Source organism: Chiloscyllium plagiosum, chromosome 27, assembly GCF_004010195.1.
Source record: "Chiloscyllium plagiosum isolate BGI_BamShark_2017 chromosome 27, ASM401019v2, whole genome shotgun sequence".
Lineage (NCBI taxonomy): Eukaryota > Metazoa > Chordata > Chondrichthyes > Orectolobiformes > Hemiscylliidae > Chiloscyllium > Chiloscyllium plagiosum.
The window spans coordinates 30,383,215-30,401,208 of NC_057736.1; the positions used below are offsets into that span (position 1 = coordinate 30,383,215).

Genomic DNA, 17,994 nt, shown 5'->3' on the forward strand with positions numbered 1-17,994 from the left:
TGCATTTCCAACGCCCCTCCCCCAAGTCCCTCCTCCCTACCTTTTATCTTAGCCTGCTTGGCACACTCTCCTCATTCCTGAAGAAGGGCTCATGCCCGAAACGTGAATTCTCCTGCTCCGTGGATGCTTCCTGATCTGCTGCGCTTTTCCAGCAACACATTTTCAGCCCTGATCCCCAGCATCTGCAGTCCTCACGTTCTCTAATTAGTCCCTGACTCAATGCAGACATTCAGTTCTGTGACTACATTTTATAAAAATGACATGCATTTGTAGATGCTGAAAGTACATTGAATATAATAAGCTTAATTTTTGTTATATGTTGATGATGAGGGTATGCTTTTTTAATCTTATTACTTTGATCAGTCTGTTTAATACCTTCTCTTTCCTTTATGAAACCACATGGATTGCTTTGTTACATTAAAGGTGTTCCAGAAGTACAACTCCTTGATGTAGTTTTTATCATGTATCACCTCTTTCCCTTTTACACTGACATCAAACAGGGAGTTATATTAGATTTCACAGCACCTCGTATGAAACTTGAGAAAATTGGGATATTTCATAAATAAAGCACATGTCATAAAATACAAGTCTCATGGTTGACATACAAGTCTTGGAGACTCTACATCTGCAGTAATTAGTCAGAATAACTTGAAGTGGTATAACTAGTTAAGTCGGATTCAGAGTAATTACGTGATTGACCATATTAACTATTTACCATGATAATCACTCTCTGAATAAATTTACAACAGGCTACGAATGTACTTTTAACAAAAAAAACCTTAAATTTTATTGCATGCAGAAAATAAAGGAACACCAACCACATTACACTACACTATAGACAAAGATTATTTGAAAATGCTTTTTAACACTCAACAATGTTACAAACACTCAAACCTTTGTGAATGACTACTCTGTCTCCATTTTAAAGATACCTGTTCAGTTGACACAGCTGGAATTAGTTTCTGGAACTTCTTCTGGTGTCTAAATACTTCCGCAATTTAGAGCAAATTAGCATAGCCAATTCACCTAACCATCACATCTTTTGGATTGTGGAGGAAACCCGAGCTCCTGGAGGAAACCCACGCAGATACGGGGAGAATGTGCAAACTCCACACAGACAGTCGCCCAAGAGTAGAATGAACCTGGATCCGTGATTTCAGTGCAAACATTTGAGCCATCCATACCCTTTGCTTCAGTGAGGTCAAGCTCCTTCGTTGAATGAATATGTAGGGTGTTTGCTGGCATATGTTGCGGGTGTTAGATTGATATCCCGGGTTACCATACAGCAAGATGGCCCTGCATGCCAGACACATCCTGACAAGCAACCTGTCTTCATCTCTGCACAACTGAGCACATTAAAGCAGCAGGACTGGTAGTATTTAGGCAAGTCACTAAGTCAACAGGCAAGCCAAGGCACGGAAATATGCAGGCAGGCTGTAAGTGAGAAAGCATGCAAACAGCTCAGAGATGTAGACTCAGTGCAATCTGTGAGCTGGGTGCCTGTGTTTATGAGCAAAGTGTCCTTTCAATGCTAATTGCTGGAAAGTGCTACAATGTGGAACTGTGCTTCCTACGAATCCTGCAAATGGACCAAAGAGATGCCATGAGGATTCTGATGGGTGACAATTGTTGGATGCCCATATCCATGGATGGCGGTGCATGCAGCTGGTACCCATGGATTATGTTCTGAGATGCTGTTTGTTGTTGAACATAGAAATTGTTCAGCACCAGTGATGAACTGAAGTCACTGACTCTGACTTACACAGCGAGAATTCTCAATGCCTAATTTGTTTGGCATGTTTGGGAAGTTAGGAAGCTGTTAGTAATGAGGCTAGATAGAATAGAATAGAATCCTACAGTGTTGAAACAGGCCATTCAGCCCAACAAGTCCATACTTGTATACTAGATGTACACTCAATAATGTATTTAAGAAGAAATAATTCTCCTGAACAGGTAACTTGCTACTTCTCATGAGAAATTCACCTTGACACCTGGAAGATGTATAAATGTTGCAGTGAGTTACTCCCAACATTGAAATAGGTCTCTCTAAACTTCTCGTGTAATACTGCAGCAAATCTTACCATCCTCGGCTGAAAATATTTCATCTGATATCTTGCAAGAAGAGGACACAATTGTAAGAAGTAACAGGTGGAATCATGATGGCTGAGTAATAATTAATCCTAAAACAACTTTATCAAAGCAACTTAATTGATCATTTATGGGATGTTGCTGTGGATGGATTACATGTCATGTTTGCCACAAAACCGTGGCTGTTTCAAAATGGGAAATGATCAGTTGAGGGGCAGTTCTTAGTTTGCAGCATCTGAAGTGGTGTGTATCTGGGACTTTCAATCTGTTGTGAGTGCTGCAAGGTCCAGGCAGAGTCATAGAGTCCTACAGCACGGAGACAGGCCCTTTGGCCCAAACTGGTCCATGCTGACCAAAATGTCCATCCACACTAACCCCATTTCCCTGCACTTGGCCCATATCCTTTTAATCCCTTCCTATTCATCTATTTGTCCAAATGCCTTTTAAGTGTTGTTAATGTACCTGCCTCAACCACATCTGCTGATAGCTCATTCCATATGTGGTACTACACTCCGGGTAAAAAGGTTGCCCCTCGGGTTCCGTTTTATTCTTTCCCTTCTAACCTTAAACTGATGGCCTTTAGACCTCGATTCCCCAACCCAGGGAAAAAGACTGAGTGCATTCACCCTATCCATGCCTCTCATGATCGCAAACATTTCTATATGTTCCCCCTCAGTCTCCTACGCTCTGAAGACAAAAGTCCTAACTTGTCCAACCTCTCCCTATAACTCAGACCGTTGAGTCCAGGCAGAGTCCTCCTAAATTTCTTCTGCACTCTTTCCAGTTTAATAACATAGTTCTCTTGACAAGGTGACCAAAACTGAAAAGAATACTCCAAGTGAGGCCTCACCCACATACTGTAAAACTGCAACATAACTTCCCAATTTCGATACTCATTGCCCTGACTGATAAAGGTCAGTGCACCAAAAGCCTTTTTCATTGACCTAGCTGTGACTCCACTATCAGAGAACCATGCACCTGAACTCCAAGGTCCCTCTGTTCCACTGCACTCCTTAAGGTCCTATCTCGATTTGACTTTCCAAAATGCAAGATTTCACACATCCATCTTTCTCGACCCACTTCCTCAGCTGATCAGGTCCCAATGGAATTTCTGAGAACTTTCCTCACTGTCCACGATATCTCCTATGTTAGTGACACCTGCAAACTTACTAATTATGCCTTGCACATTCTCATCCAAATCATTGATATAGATAACAAATAGCAATGGGTTCAACTCCGACCCCTGAGGCACTCCACTCGTCACAGGCCTCCAGTCTGACAAGTATCTTTCAACTATTACCCTTTGTTTCTCACCATCAAGCCAATTGTGTATCCAATTTGCCAGCTCGCCCTGGATTTCATGCGTTCTAACCTTCCAGAGCAGCCTGCCATGTGAAAACTTATCAAAGCCCTAACTAAAATCCATATAGACTGTGTCTACCACCCTGCCCTCGTCAACCTTCCTGGTCACTTCATCAAAGATTTGTGAGGCATGATCTCCCATGCAGGTGGAAGTGGGTACTGCAGATGCTGGCGATCAGAGTCAAGATTAGAATGGTACTGGAAAAGCATAGCAGGTCAGGCAGAGTCTGAGGAGTAGGAAATTCGACGTTTCGGGCAAAAGCCCTTCATCAGGAATGAGGCTGGAAGCCTGGGGGATGGAGAGATAAATGGTGGCGGGGTGGCAGTGGTTGAGAGTGCAATTGGTGGATGGAGGTGGGGTAAAGGTGATAGGTCAGAGAGGAGGATGGAGCAGATAGGTGGGAAGGAAGATTGACAGGTCATGAGGAGGTGCTGAGCTGGAAGGTTGGAACTGGGTAAGGCAAATGAAGGAAACTGATGAAGTCCACATTGATGTCATGGGGTTGAAGGGTTCCGAGGAGGAAGATGAGGCCTTCTTCCTCCAGGCGTCGGGTAGTAAGGGAGTGGCGATGGAGGAGGCCCAGGACCTGCATGTTCTCAGCAGAGTGGGAGGAGGAGTTGAAATGTTCAGTTTTGTTAGTTTTGTTTCTTCAGAAATTTGCTTTGAAACATAAACAGTCTTGGAATCAGATTCAGTTTCAGTTTCCTGTCTGCAGCATGTATAAATCACTAAATAGTTCAGTCACATACATTGCAAAGTATCTGGTCGTTTGTTTATTTAGCTGTATCTTTCCTTGTATTCTCACTGGCACAGGGTAACCAGAGGAAGTGCAGAGAAATTAAATGCTTTGTGACTAGTAGAAGTCCCACTGGATTGCCCAGGACTTCTCCATTTCCAGCCTCTCTCTTTCATTTCCAGCCTTTCTGGACTATATCGGTTATGTAGAATCCTTACTTTTCTCCCATCATACTCTGGATTCACTCAGTCTTTCTTTTATTGAGCCTATGCAGATAATCGAAACCAGACAATGACAACATTGTCACGCATAGGGGAATGCCTACTGCCTGACTCACTTCACTTTCCAGACCCACCTCAACCCTACACATTGCTTTCAATTGAATATGTATATATAAAACTAAATCGCATGCTAACATATAAAATGATCATATGTTTGAAAGGAAGCAAATTTATTAACTATATCATTATGACTAACCAACAGGACTTTGCACACCTGAATTAAAATTCCCCAAAATGATCGGACCTTCAAATTGTCAATTTGTTCTTTATTCCTATGTCAATAATGACTTCTTGTGTACTGAGCCAGTTTCACTTCATTCATTTCATAACAATATCATGTGAGTTCAGAGGAAATCAATTCAAATTAAAAATAACTGGCAACGCCCTTTCAACCTCAACGCTTCTGTGGACAGTCACTCAACTCCCTTGCCACTCTTAAAATTCACAGCCAGATTCGTGTTAACCCAGGAGCCCGGAGACCTATTTTGATTTTGCAATTTGAAACTCCAGGAGAAACCTGATATCTGTGATTTATGGACAAGAATTGATCCACAGAAGGTAATATTGATCTTTATATCAATTTAAACTATGCTCAGTTAATCAGTGCAACATTCAAGATTAGAGGTTTGATTACATTAGATTCCCTACAGTGTAGAAACAGGCCCTTTGGCACAACCAGTCCACACCAACCCTCCGAAGAATAACCCACCCAGACCCATTTCCCTCAGACTAATGCACCTAATACTACGGGCAATTTAGCAATGACAAATTCACCTGACCTGCCCATCTTTGGACTGTGCGAGGAAACCCACACAGACACAGGGAGAATGTGCAAACTCCACACAGAGAGTCACCCGAGGCTGGAATCGAACCTGGGACCCTGGTGCTCTGAGGCGGCAGTGCTAACCACTGTGCCACCCCTAATTTATTACACCTCTGTTTATTCCAAGTTGCTAATATGATTAATTTTAATGCATCCTTATCCTTATATATTCATCTCTTTTTGTCGGTTATGCCAGTGAAAACTGGACATTGTGAGCTAAATCAGCATAAAATATTGCAGAGTTTTAAATGTAAATGTGCATGTATTTTCTGAAAATTTTTACACGAGATGAACCACAAAACTGGCTATGATCTAAGTTGAAACTATGGAGTTTTCATTGCATACTGAGGTGTAAGAAGGCTCTGCAATGGTGATGGTCTAGTGGCCTGACTCTAAATCATGAAAATCAGCTAACATTCTGGCAAGCCACAGTCTACAATGCTGTTTGTAGACTGTCAATTTTACCACAACTCCAGGAAGATCAACCAGATATAGGAATGCATTGACCCACCTGCTTGATACCTTCCCATCTGACTTTCTTCCTCATCCTACCTTGAACAGCACCTCAGTGGGAACTGTAAGATTTTAATACCTCAGTTACACAGGTACGACTAGGCATATTTTAAAGTTTTGGAAGTATTTAATATAGCAGTAAATTATAATTTGTATCAAATGCCTATTAAATGGTACTGTATAATTTTGTTTAAAAATCATTATAAATCATTTTACTCACAGGTAGATGGTCAAACACACAAAGCAAAAACATATAGAGGAAGTGCTGGATGTGTTGAAACAGGTTAATTTGGATAAATCCACAGGACCTGATCAAGTGTACCCTAGAACTCTGTAGGAAGCTAAAGGAGTGATTGCTGGGTCTCTTGCTGAGATATGTGTATCATTGATAGTCACAGGTGAGGTGTCAGAAGACTGGAGGTTGGCAAATGTGGTGCCACTGCTTAGGAAGGGTGGTAAGGACAGCCAGGGAACTATAGACCAGTAAGCCTGACGTCGGTGGTGGGCAAGTTGTTGGAGGGAATCCTGAGGGACAGGATGTACATATATTTGGAAAGGCAAGGACTGGTTAAGGATAGTCAGCATGGCTTTGTGCGTGGGAAATCATGTCTCACAAACTTAATTGAGTTTTTGAAGAAGTAACAAAGAGGATTGATGAGGGCAGAGCAGTAGATGTGATCTATATGGACTTCAGTAAGGCATTCGACAAGGTTCCCCATGGGAGACTGATTAGCAAGGTTAGATCTTTTGGAATACAGGGAGAACTAGCTATTTAGATACAGAACTGGCTCAAAGGTAGAAGACAGATGGTAGTGGTGGAGGGTTGTTTTTCAGACTGGAGGCCTGTGACCAGTGGAGTGCCACAAGGATCGGTGCTGGGTCCTCAACTTTTTGTCATTTACATAAATGATTTGGATGTGAGCATAACAGTTAGTAAGTTTGCAAATGACACCAAAATTGGAGGTGTAGTGGACAGCGAAGAGGGTTACCTCAGATTACACCAGGATATTGACCAGATGGGCCAATGGGCTGAGCAGTGGCAGATGGAATTTAATTTAGATTAATGCAAGGTGCTGCATTTTGGGAAAGTAAATCTTAACAGGACTTATACACTTAATGGATAAGGTCCTAGGGAGTGTTGCTGAACAAAGAGACCTTAGAGTGCAGGTTCATAGTGCCTTGAAAATGGAGTCACAGGTAGATAGGATAGTGACAAAGGCATTTGGTATGCTTTCTTTTATTAGTCACAATACTGAGTACAGGAGTTGGGAGGTCATGTTGCAGCTGAACAGGACATTGGTTAGGCCACTGTTGGAATATTGTGTGCAATTCTGGTCTCCTTCCTATCGGAAAGATGTTGTGAAACTTGAAAGCGTTCAGAAAAGATTTACAAGGATGTTGCCAGGGTTGGAGGATTTGAGCTATAGGGAGAGGCAGAACAGGCTGGGCTGTTTTCCCTGGAGTGTCGGAGGCTGAGGGATGACCTTAAAGAGGTTTACAAAATTATGAGATATATCCACACACTGAATCAGAAAATTGTCTTGGACACACTTAAAAAATTTCTCTCCATCTAAACCATTAACACTATGGCAGTCCCAGTCGATGTTTAGAAAGTTAAAATCCCCTACCATAACTACCCTATTATTCTTACAGATAGCTGAGGTTGCCTTCCAAGTTTGTTTCTCAATTTCCCTCTGACTATTGTGGGGGTCTATAATACAATCCCAATAAGGTTATCATCCATTTCTTATTTCTCAGTTCTACCCAAATAACATCGCTGGATGTATTTCTGGGAATATCCTCCCTCAGCACAGCTGTAATGCTATACCTTATCAAAAATGCCACTCCCCCTCCTCTCGTGCCTTCCTTTCTATCCTTCCTGTAGCATTTGTATCCTGGAATATGAAGCTGCCAGTCCTGCCCATCCCTGAGCCATGTTTCCGTAATTGCTATGATATCCCAGTCCCATGTTCCTAACCATGCCCTGAGTTCATCTGCCTTCCCTGTTAGGCCCCTTGCATTGAAATAAATGCAGTTTAATTTATTAGTCCAACTTGTCCCTGCCTGCCCTGACTGATTCACTTCTGTTCTTAGCTGTAGCAGTCTCAGATTGATCTCTTTCCTCACTATCTCCCTGGGTCCCACCCCCCTACCTTACTAGTTTAAATCCTCCCGAGCTGTTCGAGCAAATTTCCCTGCCAGTATATTAGTCCCCTTCCAATTTAGGTGCAATCCGTCCTTCTTGTACACGTCACTTCTACCCCAAAAGAGAGATTCCAATGATCCAAAAATGTGAATCCTTGTCCCATACACCAGCCCCTCAGCCATGCATTCATCTGCTCTATCCTCCTATTCCTGCCCTCACTAGCTTGTAGCACCGGGAGTAATCCAGATATTAGTACCCTTGAGGACCTCCTTTTTAAATTTCTGCCTAACTCTCTGTAATCTCCCTCAGAGTCTCAACCTTTTCCCTTCCAATGTCATTGGTTCCAATGTAGACAATGACCTCTTGCTGGCCCCTCTCCCCCGTGAGAACATTCTGCACCCTCTCTGAGACATCCTTGATCCTGGCACCTGGGATGAAACTTTATTGCTGGAACAGCACAGCAGGTCAGGCAGCATCCAGGGAACAGGAGATTCGACGTTTCGGGCACAGGCCCTTCTTCAGGAGAAGAAGGGCCTGTGCCCAAAACGTCGAATCTCCTGTTCCCTGGATGCTGCCTGACCTGCTGTGCTGTTCCAGCAATAAAGTTTCAACTTTGATCTCCAGCATCTGCAGACCTCACTTTCTCCTGGCACCAGGGAAACAACACACCATTCTGCTTTTTCTCTGCTGGCCACAGAAACGTCTGTCTGTACCTCTGACTACAGAATCCCCTAACACAATTGATCTCTTGGAAGCCGACGTACCCCATGTTGCGTTAGAGCCAGTCTCAATATCAGAAACTTGGCTGTTTGTGCTACGTTCCCCTGAGAATCCATCACCCCCTACATTTTCCAAAACAGCATACCTGTTTGAAATGGGTATATCCACAAAAGACCCCTGCACTAGCTGCCTACCTCTCTTACCCTTCCTGGAGTTAACCCATCTATGTGACTGTATCTGAGACTTTCCACCCTTCCTATAACTGCCATCCATCACATACTGTTGATGTTGCAAATTCCTCATCGCTTCTATCTGTCTCTCCACCGATCCACTCGATCTGATAAGATTTGCATCCAACAGCATTTATGGCAGATATAATCTGCAGTAACCCTTAAACTCTCTTTAAACTCCCACATCTGACAAGAAGTACATATCATTGTAAAGGCAATTTTTGCTCCTTCACAATTTACAGACCCAGAAAATAACACCATCTTATTCCTCTACAACACTGCCTCAGGATAAATTAATAGCTATGGTTTATATTTAGAGTTTAATCAAGAGACTTATCTCCAAAAACATATAATCAGGAAAGAATCCACTATACTCACTACTGCAGCCTTTGCCTTGGACAGACTTAAAACAACAATTAACTTATCTGATTCTCTGCTGTGAACTTCGCCCAACAGTTCCTCCAAGATTAGTTGTGAATTTCACTGTTTTGTTAATTTTCCCAGATGCACTCCGATGTCCAGCGATACACTAATTCAAACAGCAAAGACGGTAACTGTGCAGGTTCTCTCTCTCTCTCTCTCTCTCTCCTGCACTGTCCTCACCATGTGCTTCCTTTGTCTGCTCTTCTCCCTTTTAAACTGATGTTTTTTTGACTTTTTTTTTCCAAAGTTCCAAAACAATGCAACAGCATATAAAACAGTAATTGCTGCTCCTGGAATTCAAGGAAATCACCTCCAATACCTAAAATACCTCAAAAAAAGGAGCAGCTCTTACAGCCAGACATGTTTCCCGTCCTCCATCTTGGATTACCCAGAATCCATGATACTGCATTTGACAACATTTTGCGCACTTACTTAATCTTTCAATATCCCACTCTAAATAGTTTGCATCTCTCTTGCGACCTGCTTTTCTGCCTATTTTTGCGTGCGCTGCAAATTTGGCTCCATTACACTTGCTTCCTTCCTCTAAATCATTAATATATATCGTATACACCTGCAGACCCAGCACTGATCCCTCTGGTCAAGGGTTACCAACCTGAGAAAGAACACTTTTATTCCCTTTTGGTGTTTCCAGCCAATTAACCAATTCTCTAAACCAAATCACTGGAGGTTCTGGAAATCAGACACAAAAATTAAAACTATGAGAGAAAATCAGCATGCCAGGCAGCATCTGTGGAGAGAAAACAAAGTTAACATTATGGGTCCAGTGATCCCAAGAAAAGGTATGTGAACTCTGCTTTCTTTCCACAGATACCGTGAGACCTGCTGAAAATCTCCAGTGATTTCTGTTTTGGTAGCCAATGTACTACCTCCAGCACTGTGGACTACTATCTTGTGACTTAACCTATTGTGAGTTACTTTGCCGAATGCCTTCTGGAAGTCCAAATACAACACATCTTCTTGTTCCCTTCTATCCACTCTGGTTGAGATTTCCTCAAAAAATGTCTCATAATCAGACATGAATTCCCTTTCTTGAAGCCATGATGAGTCTGCTTGATTAGGTTATGATTTTCCAAACATTCTGCTATTACTTTTTTTTTAATAATTAAGTTGATACTTCGCAATAATAGGTGTTAGGCTAATCATCCTATGGTTTTCCTTTTTGAATAAGGAGGTCACATTAGCATTTTTCCAATTCTCTACTCCCTCTCTAGAAGCCAACCATTTTTAGAAAATTATAACCAATGCATCCATTATCTTTGTAGTTCCCTCTTTTGGGATCCTGGGATGCAAGCTATCAGGGCCAGAGGACGTACTTTCTTTTAGCCCCATTAATTTGTCTAATATTACTGCTTTAGTGATAGTAATGGTATTTGATTCCTCCCATGTATTCTTCAAAATTAATAGGAAGTATTTTCCACATAAAGACTCATACAAAATATCTGTTCAACTCCTCTGCCATTTCCTTGTTCACCAAAATTGTATGCCCAGATTTATTTTCTAAGGGGCCTTTATTCACTTTGGCTTCACTCTTCCTTTTTATATATTTATTTATAATATTTTTGTGAATATATATTTATATAATTGTATATATTTGCAGTATATTTTCTGTCTTTATTGTATTTTTAGTTCTCCATTACTGAACCTTGAATTTATCCCAGTCTTTGGTGCTATCACTAACTTTGGCCCACTTATATGCTTTTTCTTTCAACTTAATACTCTCCTTAACTTCCTTGGTTAACTATGGTTGGTTTATTCCTCTCTCAGAATATTTCCTTCTTACTGGGGTGTAAGACATTTGGCCTCCCAAGGCTGCCCAGCTGTTCAACAAGATCATGGATGATCCTGCTCCAGGACTCAACTTGCTAACCTATAGCTCTGACCAATGCAATATTTCAAAACGTTATCTACCTTCTCTTTAAATACTTGCAATGATCTAGCCTCCCTATCTTTTGAGACAGAAATTACAGACATCCAATTCCCTCTGGGAGAAAAAATCCCATTGCATCTCAGTTTTATTCTATTCCTGTGTCAATTAGTTTGAGATTCCTCTACTAGTGGAAACATCTTTGCAACATCTATCCAAGCAAGCTCCCCACATTCTTCCAGAATCTAATTTTCAATAAGATTACCTGTCATACTTCTAATTTGAATGAGTAAAGAACTAAGATAAGTTATTATGATTATTATTATTAGTCATCCTTGAGAAGTCAACCAAGTCATCCCAGCCTAGTGAACCTCTTTTTAACTGCCTCCAATGTAAGCACATCCTTTAAAATACAAACTGTACACAATACTTGATGTACAAGCCCCACCAACACAGAATACAGTTTTCAACAGAATATTTTAGTCTTAAACTCCAAATCCTATGCAATAATGACCAAAAATCCATTTACACTCCTTCATTAACTTCATTAACATCTGTTGTCGTAGCCTCTTTCATACGCTGCAGGTAAGGATGCCCTGAGGCCTGGTACATTGGTGAGAACAAGCAGAGGCTACGGCAATGGATGAATGGACACCGCACAACAATCAACAGACAGGAATATTCCCTCCCAGTCAGAGAACACTTCAATGGTCTGGGACATTCCATCTTGCACCTTAGGCGACTGTCCTCCAAGGTGGACTTCGGGACAGGCAACATCGAAAAGTGGCTGAGCAGAGGCTGATAGCCAAGTTTGGTACCCATGGGGATGGCCTTAACCGGGACCTTGGGTTCATGTCACACTACAGGTGACCCCACTGCACTGTAAACACACACACACACACGCACACACACCACTCCTACAGACCCATACACTCACACAGACCCTCTCTCATAAGTTCACACATACCCTCACACATGCACCCTCCCACAGATTTATACCCCTTTACACTCTCACTCATATATACTCAGATTTCTCCAGTTTCCTCATTTCCCCTCCCCCCACCTTGTCTCAGTCAAATCCATCGAACTCAGCACCGCCTTCCTAACCTGCAATCTTCTTCCTGACCTCTCCGCCCCCATTCCACTCCGGCCTATCACCCTCACCTTGACCTCCCTCCACCTATCGCATTTCCAACGCCCCTCCCCCAAGTCCCTCCTCCCTACCTTTTATCTTAGCCTGCAGGACACACTTTCCTCATTCCTGAAGAAGGGCTTATGCCCGAAACATCGATTCTCCTGTTCCTTGGATGCTGCCTGACCTGCTGCACTTTTCCAGCAACACATTTTCAGCTCACTCATATATACACACACACTCTCTGACAGACACTCCATTACCCCCACCCTCCCCCTCACACACACACACATACACCCACATGCACACATACACATATATGTTTGTGGGATGAATTTGCACTTGCAGAATTACATTTTACTTTGCTCAAAAACTGCATGAATCCATATAAGGTTCTGTAAATCCCATTTTAGATTAGAATCAGTCTGACCATTGTGGCACAGACAGCCTCACACAGGGTAGCTCACAGCTTAAATGCATTATCTGTGCAGACATGACACTAATTGTTAAAGTTCACTTGAGAATTTAACATTTGAAAAAGCTTTGCGATTTACATATGAAACAACTGAAACCAAGATGGTCATTCTAAAGGATGAGAGACTTAACAAACAATCCAGGTCTTTTTCAATACATAATTTCAGTTACATCACACTGTAAACTTTTGCTATAAATTCTGTGTTTTACGATCTTATACTTCACAACCACCTGAGAAGGAGCAGCGCTTCGAAAGCTTGTGCTTCCAGTTAAACCTATTGGACTATAACCTGGTGTTGTGTGATTTTTAACTTAATGGAACAGCTCTTGCTTTCTTTTACTGTACTCCTCAGCTGTAAACCACATAGCCAAGCAATTGTGAAATGTATGAAAATACCATCAATCACTGAACTGTTTTCCTGTCGTGTCCCACCTTGGTTCTGACAGGTAGAAACAGTTTGAAGGGGCTCGCTCCCATTGGCTTTTCAATCGTGCAACTGCTGCCGTTCTCACGCATTTTCCTACTTTCCTCTTTATAAAACTGCTGTCTCCATATTTTCACATTGTTTGAGAAGCAGATGAGGAGAAAGTGAGGTCTGCAGATGCTGGAGATCAGAGCTGAAAATGTGTTGCTGGAGAAGCGCAGCAGGTCAGGCAGCATCCAGGGAATAGGAGAATCGACGTTTCGGGCATAAGCCCTTCTTCAGGAATGGAGATATGGCTGTGGTAGCGAGTCTGTTTGAGAATGTGGCTGAAGAGCTGCTGTGCAGAGGAGATGACCTGGGGGGTGCAGTGAGAGAGGGACTCACTGAAATCTTTGTAGAGGGAGGAAGAGAGCTTCTTCAAGGAAGGCATAAGCCCTTCCTGAAGAAGGGTTTATGCCCGAAACATCGATTCTCCTGTTCCCTGGATGCTGCCTGACCTGCTGCGCTTCTCCAGCAACACATTTTCAGCTGAGAAGCAGATGACCCCACTCTTCCTCCCATTTCTTATGGGGCAGCTGTCCATGCCATGTACCTCCCACAGTTTCAGAATATATGGCCACCTCTTTCAACCTTGAACAGGAAAGACTCAGTAGAATGACATCAACGGTATTATGAATAGTGGAGAATAAGTGGAAAGTGGAGTAGTTTTTTTAAGTTTATTGAACAGTCCCTATTATCACAGAAAAATGTATTCAACAAATGCCACCTGTAGTTGCATATTATTTGAGAGTTTGTTGCTAATTAATAGTCTAGTGACATAAAATACTGGTAGTACTTAAATGTGGTCCATTTTTGAGTGTCTAAATATATTTTATTACTTTACTTATTTCACATCTGAGTATTCTCCTTTACATTGCCTGCACTTTATACCTCCTGCTGCTAAAAGGTAGTGCAGGTCATGTTGTTATCTGCACAGCTTTGCCATGGAGGAGGAATAGGATAGCATCCAAATGAAAGAAGCTGTGCCATTCCCCTCCCTGCATCAGAGACCTTGTCATTGAGTCAGTATTTGGGGTGGCATGGTGGCTCGGTGGTTAGCACTGCTGCCTCACAGTGCTCGGGACCCAGGTTCAATTCCAGTCCTTGGGTGACTGTCTATGTGGAGTTTGCACGTTCTCTCTGTGTCAGTGTGGGATTCCTCCCACAGTCCAAAGATGTGCAGGTGAGGCGAATTGGCCATGCTAATTTGCCCATAGTGTTCAGGGAGGTATAGATTAGGTACATTAATCAGGGGTAAATGTAGAATACTGGGGATAGGATTTGGGTGAAATACTCTTCAGAGGGTCAGTGTGGACTAGTTGGGCTGAATGGCCTGTTTCCACACCATAGGGATTCTAAGATTCCATTCAACATTTAATATTGCCTGCCAGAATGATGAATACTTACCACGAGATTCCCTGTTACTAGTTGCACTTTCTGCTAAAAAAAATTGTTCAGCTTTTTCCTTCCATTTTCTCTTTGCCATACATCCACTTAAGTCATTCAGTTCTGATTTGTATTCATGTATGCATCATCCACGTTAGAGTTAATCATCCCATCCCACCCCCATCACTATCGCACAGATAGGCACAGTCCTTGGGACATTCAATCTCATCCCAATCTTCTGTCAATAAACAAATAAGGACTAAGGGGCTGATTATTACTATATGGGATATGTTACTATATAAATTACAACTCCTGATATCCTGATATCCTTTGCCTGTTCTGGCTAATCAACATCACTAGAACAGATTATATACTTTACATTTCATTGGTATTTGTTGCATGTTGCTATGTACAAATTGGCTGCTTTACAATAATGACTACAATTTAAAAGTATTTCATTATTTGTAAACTGCTTTAGGGCAGAGTGAGGAAAAGACCCTGCACATCCTTTCCTTCCCATTATGGACTGACGAACATGGAACATGGTCAGAAATATGAAGTAACATTGGCAAAATAATAGATTTTGCACATAGCCGCAGTAAGGTAACTGAGTTTTTCTGCTTTTAATAATAAAGGGAAGAGTCAATTGCATTTGGAATAGCTTTAGTTTCTCTCAATCCCTGTTAGGTAGAACTGGAATTCTGAGTGTTTTCTTACATACTTACGAGCATGGACAGATAAGCAAAACAATCTATCTGTTCAAAGCTCATAAAATCAAAAGAAATACAAGTAAAGATAGTTGCATTTGGCTCAAAAATGAAACTCTCATTTTGTGCACAAACTGTGATGAATCAGAATTTTTGTGAGGCATGCATCAAAGTGTGAAGTAGTGAGGTTTACTGTTTACCAGATGCTTTAGTATGCGATTAAATGCTGCTCTCCATTTCGATACAGGTGACGGAATTTGATGACAATCTGAAGTTGACTCTAGCATTTGAGCTGTGGGGAAAAGATGAAAATGCACTTTCTGGCCTTACTAATACTTATTTGCTCTTTCTCCACTGGTAAGATATCAAAATCAATTGTCATATAAAATGGGCAAATAAGACAACCATGCCTCTGGTTATATTGCAAGAGATGTTTATAATTACTTTTAAATTTGTTCTTAGGATGAAGGAAATACAACCACAAAACAATTATTTGGGACCTTCTGTTTGAACTGATGGAGTATTTTGTAGAGACTTCTCCACAATTATGATAAGTAGAGACTTTTAGGATACCATCAAAGCAGTTATGAAAGAATGACAAGACATGTCCAAATTAGGATCGTGATAAGGCAGTTGAATGTATTTCTATCATGTTTTCAGAGTTTGTTGTTGATAGAGATGACAAGGCAGGGAACTGGTGTCAAGTTAGTGGTTTGCAAGTTGATGCAGTGTGTTCTATGCATAAAACTACATCCAATGTCTGCTGACATTGTGTTGTGTGTGCTAAGTTCCTATTAGGGACAGACAACTTCAGCAACTTCTCAGCAACTGACGGAAAGAATTGCACAAGAAGGTTTTGTGTTATAAGACTTTCATTGTAACAAACAAAATAGAATTAGCATAATTAAACATTAGTCCAGAGACAACTTATTCTCTAAACTACAGAAAAGGTACTTTCTTAATTAACAGAACCAAAACCTCTGTGTCACATTTCTTCAATACACCAATGGTAAGCTCACTAGACTAGTATTCAAGAGACCCAAGCTAATGCCCTAAGGACATGGGTTCAAAGCCCACCATGGCATGGCTAGAATTAAGAGCCAGTCTTATTGATGGTAGCCATGTCAACTATCAATTGTTGTAAAAACCCAACTGGCTCACAAATGTCTTTCAATGAAAGAAATCTGCTGTTCTTACCCAGTCTGGTTTACATGAAATTCCAAGAAGACAGTAATGTGGCTGCCTCTTATCTTCCCCTTGAAATGGCCTAGCAAACTATTCAACTCCAGGGCAATTAGGGATGGGCAGTAAATGCAAGCTTTTATTTTTTATTGCATTTATTATTCATGCAGTTAAGTATTATTAAAGTTATTACATTACATGTACCTTTCAAAACCCATAAAAGGATTGAAAAAAAAATTCTCAGCAGATATGTACAATTGTAGATGAAGTCCCAAAAATTTCCCAGCCTCTCCAGAGACACTCTTGTCTTGACCATGAACCCTTAAAAGTTCCTTCACTCAAGCTCGTGAGTATCATCAAACTGATTTCCAGCAGAAAGGGATTATCTGGTGACTGCTTGCTCTTTAAATCTGCAGCAGTTCTGCCTCTTCGAGCAGAAAAATGATTCTGCTTGGTAATTTACAGAAAATAAGTCTTTCCCTCTTCTCAGCATAGCAGCAGCTGTTTCTAGTTTCTCTCCAGGTTCTTAATGACTTTCTGAGATCAATATCTCAAAAGACCATGCCTCCTATTGTCTTAAGGTGAGAAAACTAGCATTCGGGTTACTATAGGGTCTGGCCTGGGATGGTTTTTCCATGTCAACTCAAATAACATGGGCCTGTTTCTGGGAAGATTCAAGTATATTTCATCATCTCCATTAAGTCATTTTTAATTATCTTAAATTGCAGAAGAAAATCTTAAAAGTCACACCTTTAACATAGATGTTGAATACAATGGCAGGGATACCAATTAAATGCATTGTTTTGGCCTGAATCTAATAAGGATTAAATTCTACTTGCTACTTAAGTATTGTTTCTAATACTTAAGCAGATACAGTCAAAACCTGTAACTGAATTTATTGTTACCATTAGAGGAATGGAACTAGAAAAGAAATTGGAGTATCCCTCCAATATCCATGAGAAGAATTTTCTCTGAGTTCCATCTCTGTGAAATTCCACTCAGTTGGTTTCGCTCCTAACTGAACCTTCCTTGCCTTGTTCTCAAGACTATCTCCATTCATTAGTCTTACCTTTTATAGAATCATAGAGTCATAGCGATGTACAGCATGGAAACAGACCCTTTGGTCCAATCCATTCATGCCAACCAGATATCCCAACCCAATCTAGTCCCATCTGCCAGCACCCAGCCCATATCCCTCCAAACCCTTCCTATTCATATACCCATCCAAATGCCTCTTAAATGTTGCAATTGTACCAGCCTCCTCCACATCCTCTGGCAGCTCATTCCATACATGTACCACCCTCTGCGTGAAAACGTTGCCCCTGAGGTCTCTGTTATATCTTTCTCCTCTCACCCTAAACCTATTCCCTCTAGTTCTGGACTCCCCGACCCCAGGAAAAAGACTTTATCTATTTATCCTATCCATGCCCCTCATAATTTT

The 17,994-nt window shown here is 41.4% G+C and overlaps 1 protein-coding gene across 4 annotated transcripts in view; it reads left to right on the plus strand.

Moving 5' to 3' along the window:
- The first annotated feature begins 4,842 nt into the window (after positions 1–4,842).
- LOC122563715 (interferon alpha-inducible protein 27-like protein 2) overlaps positions 4,843–17,994 on the plus strand; it is a 31,255-nt gene continuing 18,103 nt past the window's right edge. Inside the window, exons 1-3 of one of the 4 annotated variants that reach the window (XM_043717835.1) lie at positions 4,845–5,026; positions 10,152–10,250; positions 15,619–15,728. In XM_043717835.1, the coding sequence (XP_043573770.1) occupies positions 15,677–15,728 (52 nt within the window). In that variant the 5' untranslated portion in view covers positions 4,845–5,026; positions 10,152–10,250; positions 15,619–15,676. Of the gene's footprint in view, positions 5,027–10,151; positions 10,251–15,142; positions 15,268–15,618; positions 15,729–17,994 lie in introns of all 4 variants that reach the window. The other 3 variants (XM_043717834.1, XM_043717836.1, XM_043717833.1) reach the window with 3 other exon arrangements.